The 24,302-nt window shown below is 42.2% G+C and overlaps 1 protein-coding gene across 5 annotated transcripts in view; it reads right to left on the bottom strand.

Moving 5' to 3' along the window:
• NGLY1 (N-glycanase 1) overlaps positions 1–20,689 on the bottom strand; it is a 58,352-nt gene extending 37,663 nt beyond the window's left edge. Inside the window, exons 1-3 of one of the 5 annotated variants that reach the window (XM_061404684.1) lie at positions 20,511–20,689; positions 12,657–12,771; positions 6,699–6,944 (exon numbers count right to left, since the gene is read on the bottom strand). In XM_061404684.1, the coding sequence (XP_061260668.1) occupies positions 6,699–6,944; positions 12,657–12,771; positions 20,511–20,650 (501 nt within the window). In that variant the 5' untranslated portion in view covers positions 20,651–20,689. The other 4 variants (XM_061404681.1, XM_061404680.1, XM_061404683.1 and 1 more) reach the window with 4 other exon arrangements.
• Positions 20,690–24,302: the final 3,613 nt, after the last annotated feature.

Below are 24,302 nucleotides of genomic sequence, written 5' to 3'. Positions count from 1 at the left end.
GAAAAACCTCACCAGTAAAGGCAAACATACAGTCAAGATCGGAAATCACCCCCCTTGCCCCACCACACACACACAACACCCACATACATGATACTGAAACTAATAATTTTGAGAGGAGGAGAACACAAAACACATCTGAAATTCAAAGATGAGCAACTTACAACAATCTTGTTCATATATATAGAATGCTATATCAAAACCCCACGGTAACGGAAAACCGAAAATACATGATAGACACACACAACAAAGAATAAATAACCCAACACAACACTAAAGGTTAGTCATCAAACCACAAGAGAACATAAAAGGAAAAGAAGTTAAAAAGCCTACAAAAACAAATGCAGAACAATTAGCAAAATGGCATAAGAATATACTAAATTACCTTAAATGCAAATAGACTATATGCTCTAATGAAAAGACACAGACTGGTTGAATGGATACAAAAATAAGATCTGGCATATACGCTGTTTACAAGAAACCCACCTCAGATGTAGGGACACATATAGACTGAAAGTGAGAGGATGGAAAAAGATATTCCATGCAAATGGAAATCAAAAGAAAACTGAAGCAGCAATATTCATATTGGACAAAATAGACTTTAAAATAAAGATTGTTAGAAGAGATAAAGAAGGACAGCATACAAAAATCAACAGATCAAAGAAGAAGACAGAACAATTATAAATATATATGTGCACCCAACACAGGAGCACCTCATTATATAAGGCAAATGCTTATAGCCATGAAAGGAGAAACTGACAGCAACACAGTAACAGTGGGAGACTCTTAACGCCCCAGTCTCATCAATCAACAGATCATCCAGACAGAAAATCAACAAGGAAACACAGGTCTTAAATGACACATTCAACCAGACTTAATGGATGTTTATAGAGCATTCCACGAAAAAGCAGAATACACATTCAAGTGCACATAAAACATTCTCCAGGACAAAACACAGGCTGGGCCACAAAGAGAATCTTAGTAAATTTAAGAAAATTGAAATCATATCAAGCATCTTTTCTGATCACAATGCTATGAGATTAGAAATAAACTACAAGAAAAACACTGTAAATAATACAAACATGTGCTGCTAAGTCGCTTCAGTTGTGTCCGACTCTGTGAGACCCCATAGACAGCAGCCCACCAGGCTCCTCTGTCCCTGGGATTCTCCAGGCAAGAACACTGGAGTGGGTTGCCATTTCCTTCTCCAATGCATGAAAGTGAAAAGCGAAAGTGAAGTTGCTCAGTCGTGTCCGACTCTTAGCGACCCCATGGACTGCAGCCCACCAGGCTCCTCCGTCCATGGGGTTTTCCAGGCAAGAGTGCTGGAGTGGGGTGCCATTTGTGGAGAGTAAGTAATATGCTACTAAATAACCCAATGGGTTATAGCCAAAGGGTCACTGAAGAAATCAAAGAGGAAATTAAAAATATTTAAAGACAAATGAAAACAAAAGCATAATGATCCAAAACCTTTGGGACGCAGCAAAAGCAGTTCTAAGAGGGAACTTTATAGCAATATAATCTTATTCAGGGAACAAGAAAAATCTCAAATCTCTTAAGCTTACACCTAAATCAACTAGAAGAACAAATAAAACCCAAAGTTACTAGGAGGAAACAAAGCATAAAGATCAGAGCAGAAATAAATGAAATAGAAACAAACAATAGAAAAGACCAATGGTTCTTTGAAAAGATAAACAAAATTTATAAACCTTTATCCAGACTCATCAAGAAAAAAAGGGAGAGGACTCAAATAAAAAAATCAGAAATGAAAAAAGTTACAACAGATACCACTGAAATACAAAGGATCATAAGAGACTACTATATGCAAATAAAATGGACAACCTGGAATAAATGAACAGATCCTTTAAAAGGTACAATCTCCCAAGACTGAACTAGGAAGAGACAGAAAATATTAACAGACCAATCACAAGTACCGAAACTGAAACTGTGATTAAAAAACTCCCAACAAAAATTCAGGACCAGATGGCGTCACAGGAGAATTCTATCAAACATTTAGAAAAGAGTTAATATCTATTCTTCTAAAACTATTCCAAAAAATTGCAGAGGAAGGAATACTTCCAAATGCATTCTATAAGGCCACCATCACCCTGATTACCAAAACCAAAGATCACACACACACACACACACACACACACACATTAAAGGCCGACATCACTATGAACAAACACAGATGCAAAAATCATCAAAATACTAGCAATCTGAACCCAACAACACATTAAAAGGATTATACAACATGATCAAGTGGGATTTATTCCAGGGATGCAAAGATTTTTCAATATCTAGAAATTAATCAGTAGGATACATCACAATAAGAAACAATAAAAACCATATGATCATCTCAAGAGATGCAGAAAAAGCTTTTGCAAAGATTCAACATTTAAGATAAAATCTCCAGAAAGTGAGTGTACAGGGAACATGTCTCAACATAAAAAAGGCCATATATGACAAACATACAGCTAACGTTATACTCGACGGTGAAAGTCTGAAAGCATTTCCTCTAATATCAGGAACAAGACAAGGGTGTCCACTCTTGCCACTGTTACTCAACAAAGTTTTGGAAGTCCTAGCCACAGCAATCAGAGAAGAAAAAGAAATAAAGGAAACCAAAGTTGGGAAAGTAGGAGGAAAACTTCGACAGGAAAAGTCACTGTTGGCAGATGAAATACTACTACACATAGAAAATCCTAAAGATGCTACCAGAAAACGACCAGATTTCATCAATGAATTTGGTAAAGTTGCAGGATACAAAATGGATACATAGAAATCTACACATTTCTATACACTAACAACAGAAGATCAGAAGGAGAAATTAAGGAAACAATCCCATTTACCATTGTATCTAAAAGAATAAAATACTAAGGAATAAACCTACCTAAGGAGGCAAAAGTCCTATACTCAGCAAACTATAAGATGCTTAAAAAAAAATTGAAGATGACATAGAAAGATATACTATGTTCTTGGATTGGAAGAATCAATACTATTAAAATAACTACTCAAAGCAATCTACAGATTCAACCTAATCCCTATCAAATTACCAATGGAAGTTTTCATAGTACGAGAACAAAGAAAATTTTAATTTATAAGGAAACACAATGACCCCAAATAGCCAAAGCAATCTTGAGGAAGAAAAATGGAGCTGGAGGAATCAGGTCCCTGATTTCTTTCTTTCTTTTTTTTTTTTATTTTATTTTATTTTTAAACTTTACAATATTGTATTAGTTTTGCCAAATATCGAAATGAATCCGCCACAGGTTCTGACTATACTACAAAGTGACACTAATCAAGACAGTGTGGTCCTGGCACAAAAACAGAAATACAGACCAATGGAACAGGAGAGAACGCTCAGAAACAAAGCCACAGGATAAAATACAAAGAAGAAAAGACACGCTCCTCAATAAGCAGTGCTGGGAAATGGAGAGCTGCACATAAAAGAATGAAACAAGAACGTTTTGTAACACCATTCACAAAAATAAACTCAAAATGGATTGAAGACCTCAATTTAGAGTGACACTATAAAACTCTTAGAGGAAAACACAGAACATCCTTTGACAGAAACTGTAGAAAATGTCTTCTTGGATCCACATACTAATGAAAATTTAAAAAAAACAAACAAATGAGACCTAATTAAACTTAAAAGCTCTTGCACAGAAAAGAAAACCATAAACAAGATGAAAAGACAACATTTACTGAATGGAAGAATGTATTTGTAAAGGAAAAGCCCAGTGAAAGATTAATCTCTAAAATATATAAACAACTCGTGTAGATAAAAAAAAAAAAAAAACACCACACACACACAACCCAATTAAAAAACAGGCACAAGACCTAAATAGACATTTCTCCAAAGAAAACATACAGATATCCAGAAAGCACATAAAAACATGCTCAAGAATGCTAATTATTAGAGAACTGCAAATCAAAACTAAAAATGAGGTATCACCTCATGCTGGTCAGAATGGCCATCGTCAAAGTCGGCAAAGAACAAATGTGGAGAAAAGGGAACCCTCCTAGCCTGTCTGTGGGCATGTAAATTGGTGCACACACTGTGGAGAACAGCATGAGTGAGTTAGTGATGGTCTCTCAGTCGTGCCTGACTCTTTGCAACCCCATGGACTGTAGCCCGCCAGGCTCCTCTGTCCATGGAATTCTCCAGCCAAGATACTGGAGTGGGTTGCCATTTCCTTCTCCAGGAGAATGGCATAGACAGTCTTTAAAATATTAAAAATAGAACTACTATAAGACCCAGCAATCTTGCTCTTGGGTATACGTCTGAAGAAAACCATAATTCAAAAAGACACAAACACCCCAGTGTTCACTGCAGCACTATTTACAACAGCCAAGATGTAGAACCTAAATGCCCATCAATGGAAGAATGGATAAAGAACATGCCACATGTCTGTCCATGAGATTTCTCAGGCAAGAACAATGGAGCCGGTTCCAATTTCCTACTCCAAGAGATCTTCCTGACCCAGGGATCAAACCCAAGTCTCCTCCGCTGGCAGGTGGATTCTTTACCACTGAGCCACCAGGGGAGACTAAAAAAGACATTAACAAGTATCAGTGAGAACACTGACAAATTAGAACCTTCACACTCTGCTGGTAAGAATGTAAAACGCTGTAATAGATCTGGAAAACAGCTTGCACTTTCTTAAAACATTAAACATAAAAGTTGGGATATAACTCAATGGCTTCACTTCTAGGAATCTATACAAGAGAAGTGAAAACGTATGTCTACATGAAGCCTGGTCTGTGGCCATTTGCAGCAGTACTGCCCACTAACAAGGGAAACAGGGCAAACCCAAATGCTCTCCAGAGAATACTATTCAGCAATAAACAGGAAGAAAATACTGATACAGCCTGCAATATGGATCAACTTCAAAAACAAACTAAAAGAAGCCTGAGGCAGAAGAATACACAGTGCATACTTCCATTTACATAAAATATCCAGAAAAAGCAGCGAAATAAGTTTCTAAGTAAACTACTGACACTGAGCACCAATATACTCCAGTATTTTACATCTTACAACATCAGTGACTATCACGTCGCCTTATATTTCAAAATTTTTACTTGATAACAGTTTCAACCAGAGAAATATTCTATTAGTTAAGAAGCTCACCAGTGCCCAGCACATATCTAGTTTATATGCAGTTAAATCCTTTGTTAATCTCTCTCCTGCTATTTGACTTGGTCTGTTTTAATTCAGTTAATATCCACACTCAAAATGAGAAAGGCAGGAGAACATAACTATCAAATTCTGTAGTAGAGCCATTAACAGTGATAGAGCTTAAGTAACAAAATACTTTTAAAAATAGTGTGTTTCAGCAATCCACAGAACTAGGACCTATAAAAAACAAGACTCATTCTAGGGCTTTTCTGGCAGCTCAGTGGTAAAGAATCTGCCTGCTAATGCCAAAGACACGGGTTTGATCCCTGGTCTGGGAAGATCCGTGTGCCACAACTACTGAAGCCCGTGCACCCGAGAGCTACTGCTCCTCGTGAGAAACCACTGCGATGAGCAGCCCCTGCACCATGACTGCAGAGCGGCCCCTGGTGGGCTGCAGTCCATGGGGTCGCTAAGAGTCAGACACGACTGAGAGACTTCACTTTCACTTTTCACTCTCATGCATTGGAGAAGGAAATGGCACCCCACTCCAGTGTTCTTGCATGGAGAATCCCAGGGACTGTGGAGGCTGGTAGGCTGCAGTCCATGGGGTCGCTGAGAGTTGGATACGACTGAGCGACTTCCCTTTCGCTTTTCACCTTCATGCATTGGAGAAGGAAACGGCAACCCACTCCAGTGTTCTTGCCTGGAGAATCCCAGGGACGGGGGAACCTGGTGGGCTGCCATTTATGGGGTCGCACAGAGTTGGACACGACTGAAGTGACTTAGCAGCAGCAGCATTGTTACCAAGGGCAAATTTTTAAGCCCTTCACAGTTTATTAAGCTTTCACACATGCCATATCACCTGACTCCCACAACCACTTAATATCATTACTAGTTAATTCAATACTACACAGTAACCACTTCTTGGAAGCATTCATCAACAAAGTTATGTTTATTATTATAAATATTAGCTGTGATGCTAATGAGAGGGGAAAATATTATAAAGACTTAAAGGTTAACCTAAGTCAACTGAGGCATAAAAGAATATGCTTTAGAAGAGTTATCTTCTTGGAAAAAAAAGTTGGGAAACCACTCATCAGGAATTATATAAAAAGACAGTCTCTACCCTGTCTCTTTCTCTGTCGGCCCCTACCACCTTTATTCTTTATTTTTCAGAGACAAGCTTAGGATACTCCTAGCCCACACTGAGGGGTGACTGCCATTACCTGAATACCAGGGAAATGAGGTTAAAGGCTCTGGAATTATTCAGCCGGAGCAAAAGAGATTTAACAACTGACTGCATATGTAAGGTTCTATTGTACTGAGGAAAGTGACAAGGTGTTTTACAAAATTAAAACAGGACGTGAGTTTAAGCTGGCTACTGACAAAAGTACTACAGAAAAACCATGACAATTTTTCTGACAGTGAAAATTTACGAGTAAAATGCTTAAGGACCTTTATTAAAAAGGATTTTTGTAAGTAGGATAATTTCCTATTAAATGAAGTCATCTAAGTAAAGCTTCTGCTGTTTCAACACTTTGAAAAGAACAAGTCAAGGAAGGGTTAACTCTAACATTACCATTGGAGCCACGGGGGGTCTGGGTGCCTGCCCTTCACTGTTCGCTGGAGGCTGGGTCACCCCATCAGGGTGTGAAGATGGTGCTGTAGGAAGCTGGGAGCTGGCTGCAAGGTGCTGAGATAATTCTGTTTTATGGCTCTTCTCTGATCCATCCAATCTGCTACTTCTCTCTATGGCAATCAGGTCACGGATTTTTTGCAGCTGCTCCACTGAAGCTTTTTTAGGAAAGATAAGATGTGTTTCTCCCTGTAGTTCAAAAAATTAGGAAAATATATATGAAATGGAGCCAATACTATAGATACTTTATAGTCTCTATAGCCAATACTATCATACTTTAACAATCATTCTCTTTGTACCATTATGGCACTTTTTAAAAAAATTACAGGACAAGGTATACCAGAAAATTAAGAAAATCTGTCTCCTTTTTAGCATCAAATGTTTAGCCTATCTTATTTGTTCAAAAGATCTTTAAAAACATTCCATCTTTTAGGAATACTGTAATAAGTCAGAAAGCCTCCTAAAAACTGCAAAAAAAAAAAAAAAGCACATTTCTATCTTCTCTGTAATAGGATTTGATAAAACTATTCTCCATGAAATTTCCTACAAGATAATGATACTATAGATACGGCCATTCAAAATGACCACTGGTCACATAAAACCAACACCAAGTTCTATACCAACCTTTGAATCTTCTCAAGTCTTTAAGAATAGCTGCATGATTAGAAGTCTATGGGGTCCACTAATTCTTCCAAGGTAACAAAAATTACACCCTGATGGTCATTTCAAAACTACAGATTGCTATTTAGTAATACAAAGGTGACACAAACCAACCAACCAACCAAACAAAAAAATCCAATTCTTTAAGAAGTGATTCAGTTAATGAATTCACATAATACAGAGTGCTCTGAAGTACAATAAACATTACAACAAAGCTCACAATGTACAACAGTCGGCAAATTACAAAACAAAAACAAAAAGTAAAATGAGAATTTATTCAATCGAGATTTAAGGTGTTGAGAACCAACAGTATTAAAACAGTAATTCCCCCAACTGCAAATGGGAGAAAACAGTTATAAAGTGCAGCAGACCAACCTGCAGAACGTGAGCATTTAAATTAAACTCCACAATTGAGAATGACTATATTTCCCTACTGATGGCAGATCTACAGGAATCAACTGACCAAGACCTTAGTCGATAACGACATGAAGATCAATCCCAAGTGAATCCTTTTTAAAAAGCCAAGAGAGGTCAGCGATCTCCATATATTACCCAAAATAGCCATTAAAAAAGATTACTATCATTTATTGCATTTATGTCTTTCTAGGTACTGTGCACACATTACCTAAAGAATTCTTATAGCCACCTTGAAAGGTAGGTACTAGGTTTAGCCCCGCTTTTCATATGAAAATATGAAGGTCAGAAGTTAAATAACCTGCTTGATGTTCTGAATAACCTCAATGAAAGGATTCACATAACCGTAATTGCTACGCTGTAACTACCTCCATCCGAGACTGAACAGAGATCAAATCCCACAAGCTTGTACAAATAGTTGGAAGGGTAAAGCAAAGTATTATGACTGTTGCCATGATCACACACACGATGACTGGCACAAAATGGAACATGCTGGATTTTCCAACATGAGAAAGGAACCACCTACTACCTATGACAAGGTCTAGAAAGAGAAATCAGACGCCTGGTTTAAAACCAAACAAGGAGGCCTCTGATCCCACACGGTAAGCAGGCAACACAGAGGAAAGCAGACGACACCATGGACAGGTAACAGGGAGCCCCACAGGCAGCAGTCTGCCTGGTCAACAGCTCAGAGAGGCCCCCCTAATACAGTGGGGGGGAGGCTGTCCCTTCCATCTTCTCAGGACCAGTCCTGAAAGAATGTGTGATTATGAACGAAGTGTCCGTACCAAAAAGTTTAATCAACAGCACTGCATTTTCACAAAAGGACAAAACTATAGGCTTAATGCATGAGATCAAACAACATTTTAAGAAACCAACCAGGATTCCAATATTTGACAAAATCTATGTTTCTCAACGCATTCTTGCTGAGATGATTCTCACTGCTGGGTGTAAGTCAACCCAGTCCCTGCCCAATAAATGCTGGTGACATCTTCCAGTCACCCAGACAACTAAAACTACGATGCCCACTCCTCCCTGGGGGTGGGTACGGCTCCTGGTGAGAACCACTCCACTAAGCTGGCCTAATGGGTCACCCATCCTGTGAATCCCAGTCTTTCTCCACCTCCTCCTCAGAATTTTCATAAAACAGAATAGTCAGAAAATTTCAGGATAGGTCTTGGATTCCCACTGCACCTCGAAGCCCACCAAGTCTCTTTCTGGAAGCAAAGTTCAGTTTCAGTTCTACTGGCTAACACTGATAAAACATTTACTTCTACAGGTCCTGAAGTGTGAAGTCCAAAGCCAGCCAGTAACTCTAAATATAAATTAGTCTGAAAACACGATAACCTTTTCTGAGATTGTGATTCCATTTGTGTCAAATACTACTCCAACTCTCAACCTGGCTGTCACCTGGCACCGGTATAACCAAACTACAACAAGTCTGCCTGGGGTGGAGGGGTTGTCTGCAGTGTGGGATTTCACTGCTGAAACCAGTACATTCCCAGGCAATTGCAACAGCTGGCCACCTCTCCTGGAACTCAAATATCTGCTGAAAGATAAATCTGATTCCACTGACTCTTTAACAATAAACTTTAACTAGTAGTCTCCAGTTGTCATTTACTTGAAAGTGAAAGTCGCTCAGTCATGTCCTACTCTTTGCGACCCCATGGACTATACAGTCCATGGAATTCTCCAGGCAGGAATACTGGAGTGGGTAGGCTTTCCCTTCTCCAGGGGATCTTCCCAACCCAAGGATCGAACCCAGGTCTCCCACATCCCAGGCAGATTCTTTTTTTTTTTTAATTAATTTACTTTTATTGAAGGATAAATGCTTTACAGAATTTTGCTGTTTTATGTCAAACCTCAACAGGAATCAGCCATAGGTATACATGTATCTCCTTCCTTTTGAACCTCCTTCCCATCTCCCTCCCCATTCCACCCCTCTAGGTTAATACAGAGCCCCTGTTCGGGTGTCCTGAGCCAAACAGCAAATTCCCATTGGCTATCTCTTTTACATATGGTAATGTAAGTTTCCATGTTACTCTTTCCATCATCCCACTCTCTCCTCCCCTCTCCCCATGTCCATAAGTCTATTCTCTATGTCTATTTCTCCACTGCTGCCCTGTAAATAAATTCTTACCATTTTTCTAGATTCCATATATATGCATTATAATATTTATGATTTATATATATCATATAATTTGTGATTACATGACATTTATCTTTCTCTGACTTACTTCACTTTGTATAATAGGTTCTAGATTCATCTACCTCATTAGAACTGACTCAAATGTGTTCCTTTTTATGGCTGAGTAATATTCCATTGTGTATATGTACCACAACTTCTTTATCCATTCATCTGTCAATGGACATTGAGGTTGCTTCCATGTTCTAGCTATTGTAAATAGTGCTGCAATGAACAATGGGATACATTGAACAATGGAATACAGTGTCTCTTTCAATTTTGGTTTCCTCAGGGTATATGCCTAGGAGTGGGATTGCTCGGTCATATGGTGGTTTTATTACTGCTTTTTAAGGAATCTCCATACAGTCTTCCATAGAGGCTGTATCAATTCACATTCCCACCAACAGTGCAAGAGGACTCCCTTTCTCCACACCCTCTCCAGCATTTATTGTTTGTAGACTTTTTGATAATGGCCATTCTGACTGGTGTGAGGTGATATCTCATTGTAGTTTTGATTTGCATTTCTCTAATAATGAGTGATGCTCAGCATCTTTTCATGTGTTTGTTAGCCATCTTTATGTATTCTTTGGAGAAATGTGTGTCTGAGTCTTTTTCCCATTTTTTGATTGGGTTGTTTTTCTGGTACTGAGTTGTATGAGTTGCTTGTATATTTTGGAAATTAATCCTTTGTCCACAGACAGATTCTTTATCAACTGAGCCACCAGGAAAGCCCAAGCATACTGGAGTGGGTAGCCTATCCCTTCTCCAGGGGATCTTCCCCACCCAAGAATCATTTACTTAATTTTCCTGTCATTTGACTCAAAAATTTGCATTTCCTTGAACAAAATCAGCAATTTTCTCAATTTTCCCTGTCTATACTTTTAACTTCTTTATGTTCAGATGCCTGTGAGCAGCTACAAGCAGATGACACAATAATTGACACTACCCTGGCTCTCTCCTTTGCAATCACCATAGCCTTCTTCACTCTCTGACACCTCTACTTGAATATTTAACAGTGTACCAGTTACAACTATCTAAAAGACAGCTAGTAGTTTTTCTTCCTCTGATACCTGCTACCTTCCAGACTTTTCTGTCTCAGTAAATGGAACTCCCATCCACTCAGTTGCTCAAACCAAAACCTAGATGTCACCCTGACTTCTTCCTTTCCCTCATACTCCACATCTAATTTATCAGCAAGTCCCACAGACTCTGCTTCAAAAAACAAATCCTGGATCCTTCCACTCCCTCACTCCCATTGCTGTCGGTCTTTAATCCAACAAATGTTTACTGAGTACCTATGTGTACTGGTCCTTCCCCAGGAGCCAGAGCACACCACAGACAGAAAGCCCGCCCTCGCGGAACTCACACAAACCACTGCCATTTCTCAGGCAGACAAAAACAATAAGCTTTCTACCTGGCCCCGGAGCTCAGCCCTCACCCTCATGCAGAACATTCAGAATATTCTCCGTACAATGGCTAGAGCAGTCTTTAAAAATATTCTTCCCTGCTTAAAACCTTTCACTGGCTTCCCATCCCACTTGTCACCAAGTCGTTTTTACCACAGTTCCCCAAACTCCATGCCCACACCTCTGCCTGCCTCTGTGGCAAAGCTACACCTGCCAGAAGTCCTCTGCACAGGCCACTCTCTGCGACCAGAAAGCCCTCACCCGAGAGCGTCAGAGACCTGAACTGCTTCTCCTCACTCAGCAGCTCAAACGTGATCTCCGGGGCTTTGCCGACCACTCTTCCTTACATGGCTGCCCCCACCTACGGTGGCTTATGATGTCTTTTCAAGACGTACTTCATATGTTTTCACATCTGTCTGTCTGCCTTATTGGAATTCAAGCTCCACGTGAGATGGGATCTGTTACCTCTTCACCACTGGATTCCTAAGGCCTGAAGCCGACGGGGGAAGGGAAGCAGAGAGGTGGGGAGGCAAGTGCACCCAGGGCCACTCAGTGAGTGTACCTCCTGAACAGCAGCCACAGCCTTGCCAGCCCTGACTGCTACTGACCACTCAGTCTTTAGATCCAGGTCTGATGTCTTTCAGTACTCCATAAACTAGAAATGGCTAAGCACAGGCATACACACAGAAAGCTCATCATCTGGACAGCTCCTTTCCTGTGTCATAAAATTAAACCATGCCACAGACTCCACAAGATGGAAACACCAAACTTTTTGTCTGACCTAAAAATAAAAACAAACACAAAACTCTTGAGAGTCTTCTCTTCTGTCACAGAAGAGAACCCTTACGTGTGGCAGCTAAACTCGACCTTTCTGTTTTTACCCTTTTCATTTCTTCCTGGAGACAGGGGGTTGGAGGCCATTCTTCTGTGCTCACATAGCAGATTTTGGCTAAAAGTCTAAGATGAGCCAGAATTTAGTCCTTGGGTTGCACGTCTGACCTCCCTAAAGGACGGAGATGGTAAGAATTCTCCCCATGGGAGAGCAGTTATATTTTACTGTGATTTTAAAGTATATTTACTGCGATTTTTCAATGTCCAATAAGTGAAGAAATAACTAGTTCCACAGCTTTCCTGAACGAATCAATTAAAAAATATTATCTTGTTTAGAAATCACTGGTCAACACTACAATGAATGCTCTGTACATAAACTGCAGAGAAAGCCATGAACACACTTACCTCTTCAAATCCCATTTCGAATAAACATTCAACAGCTCCTCTGACAGGCAAGAGTCGAGTAGAAAAAGTTGTGTTTCCAATCCGGATAGATCTATATTTTTCATCATTAGGGTTTCTGATTAAAAAAAAAAAAAAGTCTGATTATATATAACAATTTATAATTTTCACCATGTTTTTATATTCTTTCTACGTTTTATACTGGCTATATTCCCTCAAGGCAGGAGAGAGCCTGACTTTACAGAGACGTTACAGACAGCCGGTGTGGAAGGACACCCTGATCTGGTGATTCTTCCCTCAGGGCACATTTAGCACAATATCACTGTTTACCTTCACAGCTGATCATATTAATGCTGCCAGGAGGGAACATACATACAACTTTCTATTTCTGTGCTGTTAAAATTAGAGACCTTTATGAGTTTTGGGACTGCTAAGAAAAAAAACTCAAGTAAGCTCCAGACACGGGCAGCAAGTTTTGCCTGTTTTGTTCTGATAGATCTCAATCATCAAGGATAACTTAACCTGACACGTAGATGGTGTTAATAATTTATAGTTTATTAAAAATTAATAAATGCTTATGAAATGAATGAATACAAGAAACTAAGAAGTTACATAAAAATGAACCAAAGTTCCTCAAAGACTTTACTTCTGACAAACAAGAACCTAGTTATAACTTAACAGTCATTTGACTTTTCTTCCTTCCTTAGGCCAATGGTTGTTTTTACTACAAGTCTTGTTTCAGCTCAAGATATATTTTTGTCACAATACGTATGGTAATGATATAAAATGAAGATATCAATTTCTTTTACAATAATTAAGATTTTGAATATTACACATGGGGTGAGATAAGCACATGAAATATTTTTGAGATTTTTAATAATCTTGATAAACCAGAGATTATTAAAAAAAAAAAAAAAGTTACAGACAACCATGGTATTATACTCAAAAAGGCCTTCTGAACATAATTTAGGATAAGTAGGTTTCATATCTGACAGTGACATCCTTAAAAATGGTGAAACTTAAAGTGTTATTCACTCAGTCATGTCCGACTCTGTGTGATCACATGGGTTGCCGACTCTATGTGATCGCATGGGTTGTATTTTCTGTTCATGGAATTCTTCAGACAAGAATACTGGGATGGGTTGCCATTCCCTTCTCCAGGGGATCTTCCTGACCCAGGGATCAAATCCAGGTCCCCTGCACTGCTCGCAGACTCTTAACCGTCTTGAGCCACCAGGGAAGTCCAATGGCAGTGGCTTCCATCAGCACGACACTACGGTTTCTGTGGCTGTGTCAGGTGTCCACAGAGGAAGTCCTGAGGCCATCAGTCTGGGGTCTGGAATGGCAGGGTGGACAAATGCTAGCAGATAACCAGCCACCTTAGTCCTAAACTTATACATGTTCTCTAGATACTGTGATATAAAAACAAAGCCAAGATAGGGATTTTTAATTGTGGAAGTTTCAACCTATTTCACATTTTTTTCCATCGAGCAGCTCCTGTTGCTAAAAAACTGTCATAAACACATGAAACTTTTTTTAAACCTCTTTTCCTTAATTTCAAAAACTGCACAAGTTTATTACAGAATATTCAGAGACAAAAGCTCTAAAATAGTGTTCTTTAAAGTGTCCAGATTGGTGCTAATCTATTCTTTGTTATTCATCCATGAGGAATACAGAAATTGAGAGCATTCAATTATTATTATTACAGTAACTTGACATTGCCATGAAATTTTCATTGTATTTTACAGAAGTTATACGTCCACAAAGGATTGGAAATTAAAAACAAAAGCACTGTTCTTCACTGAAGGTCATAAAATGGTCACTGCCATAAAATGACAGAAACACAAGGAGAGACAGGTGCCTTACTATTTTATTCTGTGTATTAGATCAGAGTTTCTAAATCTTGGCAATACTGACCTTTGGCCTTTGTTGTGGGGGCTGCCTGGGCACAGCAAAACGCTGAGCACCCCTGGCTTCTCTGCTACACTATGTCACAAGTGTGCCACTCTTTCTTATATTGTAAACATTAAATGACAGCATAACCCTACCTTTATCAAAGCTGGTTACAGATAAATGAGGCATCTTTTCATGATTCTCAACACGTCCCACAGGGTGATAAACAAAGCAGTACCACCAGGATGGTACAGTCTACTGGTGCAAGTGCCAGAGCTCTTATCTACTTTTTCCCAACAGTTCCCAGATTTCTACATAATCAAAGTCTTTTACTGTGCTTAATTTTCTAATTTTTCTTCCCCTTTCCACTAGTGTTTAAAAATTCTTATAAAACTTACACGAGCTGTTCTGATATAGCTTATTTTGATGTGTTTCAAAGTAACTGTCGATGCAGCATCTTTGATATGGGCTTTGTATATTTTAGATTTTCCTCTCTAGCATCTAATAGGCAATTTCCTGTCTTTGTACACTATCTTTGAACCTCACATACTATTCATCTGTTTTTCTCATTCAATGCATATTGCAAACAAAAAAATGGCAATAACGTCCAGTTACCCAAATCCTATCTTCCTCTTTTAAAACGTGTTGAGCAGACCAGCTATAGTCGTAAGTATAGACTGATGTGAAAGTCAACCTCTTAAGCCCTCAAATCCATCAGCTCCCATTTCCTGCCTTTGGAAAAGCACCACACACACACAGACACACACATGCCTAGACTCTAGCTTCACAGTTTAAGCCTTGTGCAGCCACTCTCCTTGAGCTCATTACTACTCTCCTTACCCTGTGGTGTCTAAAGCAGCTCTAAGGATCACCTTCAGCTTTGTCTGATCTTCTGTTAATTCTCTGCAGATTTTTCTCAAGTTTTCTGTGCTGTAACTCTTTGATGTTTTTCTTCCTATCTCTGCTGAGCATTAATTTTTTCTATGACTTCCAGTATATATCTTGCTTGTTTAGCAATTACTTTGCACCTTAGCCTGAGGTTTCTCCTGGTTGCTAGATGATGCTGTTGAAGAGATGGGGCTTCAAAGGGCAGCAAAATTTCCTGAATCTCACTCAACCATCACTCTGAACACATTTTGGTATCTTGTGAGTTGTCTTACCCACAGGTATTACCAAATTGTTTCATCTATATAAAAATTAGTCTTTGTATTTACAACTGACCCCTTCATGTATCACACAGCCTTGTCATGGCAAAGGATCTTACATAACTCAATGAAGTTGAGTCATGCCGTGCAGAGCCACCCAAGACAGACAGGTCATAGTGAAAAGTTCTCACAAAACGTGGTCCGCTGCACACAGTTCAAGAAGCAACAGTACTGGACATGGAACAATGGACTAGTTCAAAATTAGGAAAGGAGTACATATATTGTCAAGGCCGTATATTGTCACCCTGCTTATTTAACTTATATGCAGATAACTTCATGCGAGATGTTGGGCTGGATGACTCACAAGCTGGAATCAAGATTGCTGGGAGAAGTATCAATAACCTCAGACCTGCAGATGACACCACTAACGGCAGAAAACAAAGAGAAACTAAAGAGCCTCTTGATGAGGATGAAAGAGGAGAGTGAAAAAGCTGTCCTGAAATTCAACATTAAAAAAAAAACTAAGATCATGGCATCTGGTCCCATCACTTCATGGAAGACAGAAGAAGAAAAAGTGGAAACAGACAGATTTTATTTTCTTGGGCTCCAAAATCACTGTGGACAGTGACTGCAGCCATGAAATTCAAAGATGTTTGCTCCTCAGAAGGAATGCTATGACAAACCTAGCCAGTGTATTAAAAAGCAGTGACATCTCTTTGACGATAAAGGTCCATACAGTCAAAGCTATGGTTTTTCCAGTAGTCACATATGGATGCTGGACCATAAAGAAGGCTGAGTGCCAAAGAATCAATGCTGGAGAAGACCCTTGAGAGTCCCTTGGAGTCCAAGATCAAACCAGTCAATCCTAAAAGAAACCGACCAGGAATACTCATTGGAAAGACTGATGCTGAAGCTCCAATACTTTGGCCACCTGATGCAAGAGCCTACTCATTGGAAAAGACCCTGATGCTGGGAAAGACTGAAGGCAGGAGCAGAAGAGGGCGGCAGAGGATGAGATGGTTAGATAGCATCACCAACTCAGTGGTCATGAATTTGAGCAAACTCTGGGAGATAATGGAGGAGAGGAGCCTGCTGACTCAGCAACTGAACAACAACTTACAACTGTATAGTTAGAAAAAGCCCTGCTTTTCACCCTAAAAGTCATAATCAACCATATTTCTAAGATTTTAAGACGTACTAGCAAAAAGCCTCCCGCTGAGTCACAACTTTCCTTTTCTCAGAAAAGGAAAACATAAATGTTTCTACTTCAGAATTTCTGAAATGCTAGGAATTAAGTATAGCTGGGACGGATTGGGGGCAAGAGGAGAAGGGGATGACAGAGGATGAGATGGCTGGATGGCATCACTGACTCGATGGACGTGAGTCTGAGTGAACTCCGGGAGTTGGTGATGGACAGGGAGGCCTGGCGTGCTGCAATTCATGGGGTCACAAAGAGTCGGACACAACTGAGTGACTGATCTGATCTGAGCAATTTACTTGTCTTTTTCTTTGGAATGCACAATCCCAGAAAGACTTCTCACAAATGGAAACTTAGTACATGAGTGAATTCTATAATCTTGTATTTTTATCACTGATCACAGAAGTGATTTTGTAGGTCATTTGAAACACTATTTCTTAGTCCTTCTGAAAAACTGTTATTCTGATGTACATGAAGAATTTCAAAAACATCTCTCTGCCTTCAGAATCATCTGGGAACCATCTCTGGCTCTAACTTTACCAATCTCTGTAGCTGACAACATGGGAAACATGTGCACGTAACCCAGCTTAACATGAAAACCTGAATAAGAGAAACAAACATGTGTGCCATGTCCTTTATTTATTTCTAACTTCTGTGACAGTTTTATAATTTAAGTGTTGTTCTTTTCTGTTAACACATTATTGACCAGGGGATTTTTGTAGAAACTAAGACCAGTGGCCAATGATTTATGTAGTTGAGTACTGAAACAATCTGGTCAATAACATCTGGGTAACAAAAGATGTATTAATACATCTCTGGTCAATAAGTTGTTAAACATGAGGAAATTGATACCCAGAGTTTACATAAATTGCCTATAATCACATTTCTAGGAAACGGCTGACTGGGACTTAAACCCACTCACTGGTTTGATTACAAACACTCTCCACCATACAGCTGCCAACAAACTCATCCATTCTCTGTTAACTGCCTGGCTCAGTTTCTCCAGGTGTCAGTGGTAACCCAGATGAGAAATCTGAAGTTATTTCAGGCGTTCTGTCTCCTCCCATTACCAGCTGTACCCCTGGCACTCAGTCATCAAGGATTGCCAGCCCCTGCCTACAGTTCCCTCTCCATTCATCCAGTTACGCACATGCTGACTGCAACAACTTCAAACGTGAAACCCATGCCCACGTCTTCTTACATCATCATTCTACATGAATCTCTCATTATGCTCTGAGTCTAGAAACTACAAGTGCTTTCTGTTGCCTATCACGTCAAATATATGTCATCTTATCAAACCTTTCTTCTCAAAACCGTTCCACATCAGGTCCCTGCTATCTCCTCTCATATAAATATGTAAGCTTTTAAACATCATCCTCGAACTGTCCTCCAGGTATTATGCTATGGCTATTTTCTGTATCTGTGTCTTTCTCCTAGACATGTTTTCTTTGAAGAAAGAAACCATTTTCCATTCTTAGCCCTTCCCAATCATACCCAGTGCAGTTCATAGCCAGTAACTGTGTGCAGTTCGCAAAGGAAATTAGTGGGAAATAAAATGTTTTTTTAAAGAATAAATGAAGCCAATTTTCCAGGGAGCCCATGTGGAATGTCAGTAAAACTATTACAGATTTTTGAAAGGTAGATACTGAAGACAGTGGATTTTTATCAAGAAGTTAATGAACTGGAAAAAAAAATGTTCTAACCCATGGTATATTGTGCATGCAAATTAGCATATACTTCATTCTATAATTTCACGAACTTTAAGACTCTTAGTTGGGGAACAGGATAAGCATCATCTGAAGCAGAAATTTAAAATTTAACCCAAAGTATTATTTTCACCTGTGTGCAGTGACAAATATTGCTATTTAAAAACAAACTGCAAGTGAAATTCTCAATTCAGCATTCACCCTATAAAATACTATAACTACCGTGAGGTAGTTATAAGGGATATCAAGACAAGCCCCCCCGCACCCCCTTATCTCTAAGGTTAAAGGATTTCCTAAAGCATCAAAACAGAAAACTATGGTCTCCTCTGTTCTCTAGCATATCTGCAGTGTAGAAAGGCTAAGGGCTCAAGAAGAAGTCTGGGGCTTTTCTGTTAACAAGTAAGCTAGTAAATGGACTTGGAAGGGGAAGAAAACGTGGGTCAGCCCCACCAAGACCAAAAGAGTTTGAACTATAAGAATATGAGGGAACTAATATTACTACTTAAGACAAACTAGAACAGATAGTTTTTCACACCATCTCCACTTACATGAGTTCAACTTCTAACTTCTTTTTTTAGACAAACATTTTTTAAGACAGAAAACATAAGCCACGGTAAAGATCTAACATGCACGAACAGCATGACAAATTTCTTCTATGACTTTGGTAAACATTCATAGTGATGACCGTGATGCAAAAGGATTTCATTCCTCACAACACCTTGATCTCAGCATCTGTGGTTTCACTGGGTTGAAAGCAGAAGTGAATCCTTATTGTAAGGCCAACTCCCTGTTCCCAATAACGGGGTTTGAACAGCTGGGTGGCTCCCCAGGCGGGAGGTCCCTGCGGGGCATGGGCTCTGGAGAACACTGCCTCGGGCTCACTCAGGGCAGAGTCCTCCGGCACCAGCCTTGAGCTCTGAAGAACTGTTCGACCTCCTGGGGTAGGGAAGGCGAGCCGAGAAGGTGTCACAGAGGAGGGAGACAGCCCCCACATAGGTCACAATCGTGCCGCTGTGCACACTGCACCCCTCGGAGCACCTGGCTCAGGACAAGGGCTCCATGTGTTGTTCCTTCGATTCACTTGTAAAGTTATTAAGGTTACCTGTATGAAGAGCTTCCATGGTGGCTCAGCTGGTAAAAACTCCGCCCGCAATGCGGGAGACCCCGATTCGACCCCTGGGTCGGGAAGATCCAAGGGGGAGAAGGGGGAGAGGGAAAAGAGGGGGAGGGGGGGACGGCAGGCAGAGCCTTCACAGGTAACCCTCTGCCCCTCACCTCAGGTGCCCTCTGCCCCCCTCCTCAGGTCCCCCTCTGTCCCCCTCCTCAGGTGCCCTCTGCCCCCCTCCTCAGGTCCCCCTCTGTCCCCCTCCTCAGGTGCCCTCTGCCCCCCTCACCTCAGGTCCGTCTCCCGCCCCCACCTCAGGTCCCTCTGGGCACCACGTCGTGGGAGCTAGGAGCCGAGGGAAGTCGTCCAAACTCCACTTCCCGACGCCCCCAAGCCGCGAGGTCCCTCGAGGGTCTGGGGGTGAACAAAGCGCCCCCGGCCAGGACTGCCCTGGCGGACCCGACGCCGGCCGGAGAACGGCGCGCCCCTGACTTACTTCTCAGCCGCCCGTGGCAGCTGAAGGCGCCCGGGGGGCGTGAGACGCCTGTGGCCGCTTCTGTCCGGACTCAGAAGACGGTTCAACGGCCGGAGCTCCGGGCGCGTCTCCCGTCCCCGCCCCACGCGACGCCAGGTCAGGTCGGGACGCCGCCTCCCCTCGGGCGGGGCTGGGCAGGCCGGGTCTCCGTCCTGGGGGGCCCGACACCGGCGACCCTGCCCCCGTCCCCGGCACCACCGGCCGGGCGCCCCCCGAGCCCGGGCCGAGCGGGCGCCGCGCCCCCCCTGCCGTCCGCGTCCCCCCATGGCCCGCACCTAAGGATGTTGTCGGCGTAGGTGAGCAGCAACCTGGACGCCTCCAGGAACGTCTCCGGGGTGTTCTGACAGAGCTCGGCCACGGCCGGGGACGCGGACCCGGCAGAGCCGCCCAGGGCCGCCGCCGCTGCCGCCGCCATGCTCGAACGCGGCCGAGCCCCGCCCCGCGCCGCCCGCTCCCGCCCCGCGCCGCGCGCGCTCTGAGCAGGCGCCCCGGCGCGCCGCGCCCGCGGCCTGCCCGACGGACGGGGGGCGGGGCGGGGGGGCGGGGGGCTGGGGGAGGGCGGGGGGAGGGCGGGGGAGGAGCGGGGAGAGGCGGGGAGATGGGGCGGGGCGGGGCGGGGAGAGGGGATCTGGTCTCCAGGGCGGGGACTGGTCTCCAGGGACTGGGTCGTCTAACCGGGGCGGGGGCCTTGTCCCCGCCTGCTGGGGGCTGTTTGGGAGCTTTGAGGTTTTGGACGGAGAGAGAAACCTGGTGGTCAGGACTCAAGGAGCTTCCACCAGACGGGGACGGTGTCTTGATCCTCCAGAACGAGGAGCTTTGCCCAGGGGTATTGGGCGTCCCTAGTGGCTCAGCTGTAAACAATCCGCCTGCCATACAGGAGACGCGACTTCGATCCCTGGGTTGGGAAGATTCCCTGGAGGAGGAAACGGCAACCCACTCCAGTACTCTTGCCTGGAGAATCCCATGAGCAGAGGAGCCTGGCAGGATACAGTCTATGGGGTCCTCCCAGTCTACGGGGTCGCAAAGAGTCGGACAGGACTGAGTGACTTAGCAGCAGCAGTGGCAGTCTGGTAGTGATAGTTTCCAGTGAACATGTCGGATTCGTCATCTCCGAAGAAGACTTAGCTTCGGGACCAGGGACCAGGCTTGATCACTCAAGAGCTTTTGTGTAACAGAGTCTCATTAAAGTATGAAAGGAGACAGAGAAAGCCTCTTATCAACCTGCCTGGGAAATTGACTCAGTAGTCTGGGCCAGGGGTGGGGTGGAAGGGCTGGTACACGGGGCTTCGGGCTTTGGGCAGGGCTAGAGGGTGCTGGCTGGTACATCGCAGAAACCTGGGTTCCTCTGTGTCCCAAGGCTGGCCTCAATAGATCCAGCCAAGACGGTGGGGAAACTGTACTCCAACCGCCAGCTTTTTCCCAAATGAAAATATCTTACAGCTTCCTCCTCACAGGTTGTCAGAGATCAGAGATCAGTCACTCAGTCGCGTCCGATTCTTTGCGACCCCATGAATCACAGCACGCCAGGCCTCCCTGTCCATCACCAACTCCCGGAGTTCACTCAGACTCACGTCCATCGAGTCAGTGATGCCATCCAGCCATCTCATCCTCTGTCATCCCCTTCTCCTCTTGCCCCCAATCCCTCCAAGCATCAGAGTCTTTTCCAATGAGTCAACTCTTCGCATGAGGTGGCCAAAGTACTGGAGTTTCAGCTTTAGCATCATTCCTTCCAAAGAAATCCCAGGGCTGATCTCCTTCAGAATGGACTGGTTGGATCTCCTTGCAGTCCAAGGGACTCTCAGGAGTCTTCTCCAACATCACAGTTCAAAAGCATCAATTCTTCAGTGCTCAGCCTTCTTCACAGTCCAACTCTCACATCCATACGTGACCACTGGAAAAACCATAGCCTTGACTAGATGGACCTTTGTTGGCAAAGTAATGTCTCTGCTTTTGAATATGCTATCTAGGTTGGTCATAACTTTCCTTCCAAGGAGTAAGCGTCTTTTAATTTCATGGCTGCAGTCACCATCTGTAGTGATTTTGGAGCCCAGAAAAATAAAGTCTGACTCTGTTTCCACTGTTTCCCTATCTATTTCCCATGAAGTGATGGGACCGGATGCCATGATCTTCGTTTTCTGAATGTTGAGCTTTAAGCCAACTTTTTCACTCTCCACTTTCACTTTCATCAAGAGGCTTTTTAGTTCCTCTTCACTTTCTGCCATAAGGGTGGTGTCATCTGTAGGTTGTCAGGCCTTCCTAAATAAATGGGGATGAAAGACCCCAGGAGGAAGGAGCAAACAGTTTTCAAAACCAAAGGCATGGCTATGAACTCTGCTGGGATTCCCCTCTATGGATTCCTTTTAGAACTAGATAAATGATTGAAAATCTCTTGCATCATTCCCAGCCCAGATAGTATTGTGCTTCTGTAAAGAAGTGTTTTTCAAAAGTGCAGGTTGTAGGCAGGGGACTGTATTGACCAAAATAAAACACAGACCCAATAATGACAATAGGATAGAGGGGAAAGGGGAGACAGCAAGTTATGCATCCCATATAGTAAGGGCATGGATCGATTTGTGACTTTGGTTTGCAGGTAAAGGCTGTGATGAATGTCCTCTATTCCTTTTAGAAGATGGATCCTAACCTCTTTAATCCATGCTTTGCCTCTCCATGCCTTTGAAAATGTGCTTTACCAATGCCTCCTTTCTTTGCAGAAACTCCTTTCCAAACCTCAACAAATATTATTTCTTGATGATAGATTTTAAATAGGTTAGTTTTTGTCTAAGTTAGTTGCTTTAAATTTTCTTGATGCCTTATCTTCAGTTTGCTTTTTGAAATTTTCTTCCAGTATCTCTGAGCAAGGCCCTGAGCTATACTATCTACTTCAATTATTGTTCAATTGCCAGATATGTGTGAGAAGATTTAATAAATATAATGTTTATATATTAATAAATATAATATTCTTGGACCAGGTTCCAAGCATAGTGTGTTTAACTGATAATTTGTTGTTAGCTGCTGTAACTAAAGATTTCCATGATTTAACATAAATATCTTTCTTGTTCACACAACAGTTTAATAGTGCAGTTCTCATTTGTCAGTTCCTCCGTGTAATGATTCAGGACCCCAGGCTCCTTTCATCCCATAGCATAGAGATCAACAAACATTTTTTATAAAGGGCCATGTGCATGCATGCTCCATTGCTCAGTTGTGTCTGACTCTTTGCAATCCCATGCTCACGGACTGTGCCCTGCCAGGCTCCTCTGTCCATGGAATTTTCCAGGCAAGAATACTGGAATGGGTTGCCATTTAGTAAATGTTTAAGGCTTTCTGGCCATACCATCTCTGTTTCAACTGTTTAACTACTCTGTCTCTGCAGCAAACAGTAGTTTGCTCTTAACACCCCTAACATGGGGTGTTAGGGTGAACAGCATGGGCTGTTATGGTCACCAACACTCCCTGGCAGTCAAATTCTGTGAATAACTTCCTCTGTATATATGTGAGGTTCCACTGTAGCTCGTAGATTGTATTGAGTGGTTTTGAATTTGAGGATTTAACCAACAGCAGACCATGTAGCACTGTAGCATTTAATATTTAAAAAAATCCACATATTAAGTGAACCCAGGCAGTTCAAACCCATGTTGTTCAAGGGTCAACTGTACTTTAGAATGAATGGGTGTAGCTATGTTCCAATGAAACCGTTTAGAAAAACAAGCACCCTTCTGGATTTAGCTTGTGGTTCGTTAACTACTGCTATATGGCCTCAGAGACTTCTGCATTTACTTAGTGGCTGGGCACAAAGAAGGCATATCTGCTTCACGAGCCCAGAAATGACAAACAGCGTTTTCTTTACTGTATCACTGGTAAAAAGGAAGCCCCGACCAGGTAAAAGTCCGCCGGAGTTGGGGAGGTTGGGAGGCTGGGAAATGTAGTCCTTAGCTGGACAGGGAGCACCCACAACCCTCAAGCAGGGAGGATGGGGGTGGGGGTTGGGCTTGTGATTAGCTATCTCCATCACAAACTGTATTCCCCTGGAGTTTCTTTTTCCATCAACGTATTTATTCTATAATAAT

Source organism: Bos javanicus, chromosome 27 (genome assembly GCF_032452875.1).
Source record: "Bos javanicus breed banteng chromosome 27, ARS-OSU_banteng_1.0, whole genome shotgun sequence".
NCBI classification, from domain to species: Eukaryota; Metazoa; Chordata; class Mammalia; order Artiodactyla; family Bovidae; genus Bos; species Bos javanicus.
Note: the sequence above shows the minus strand (reverse complement) of the source record. Positions and strands in the feature narration are given on the sequence as shown.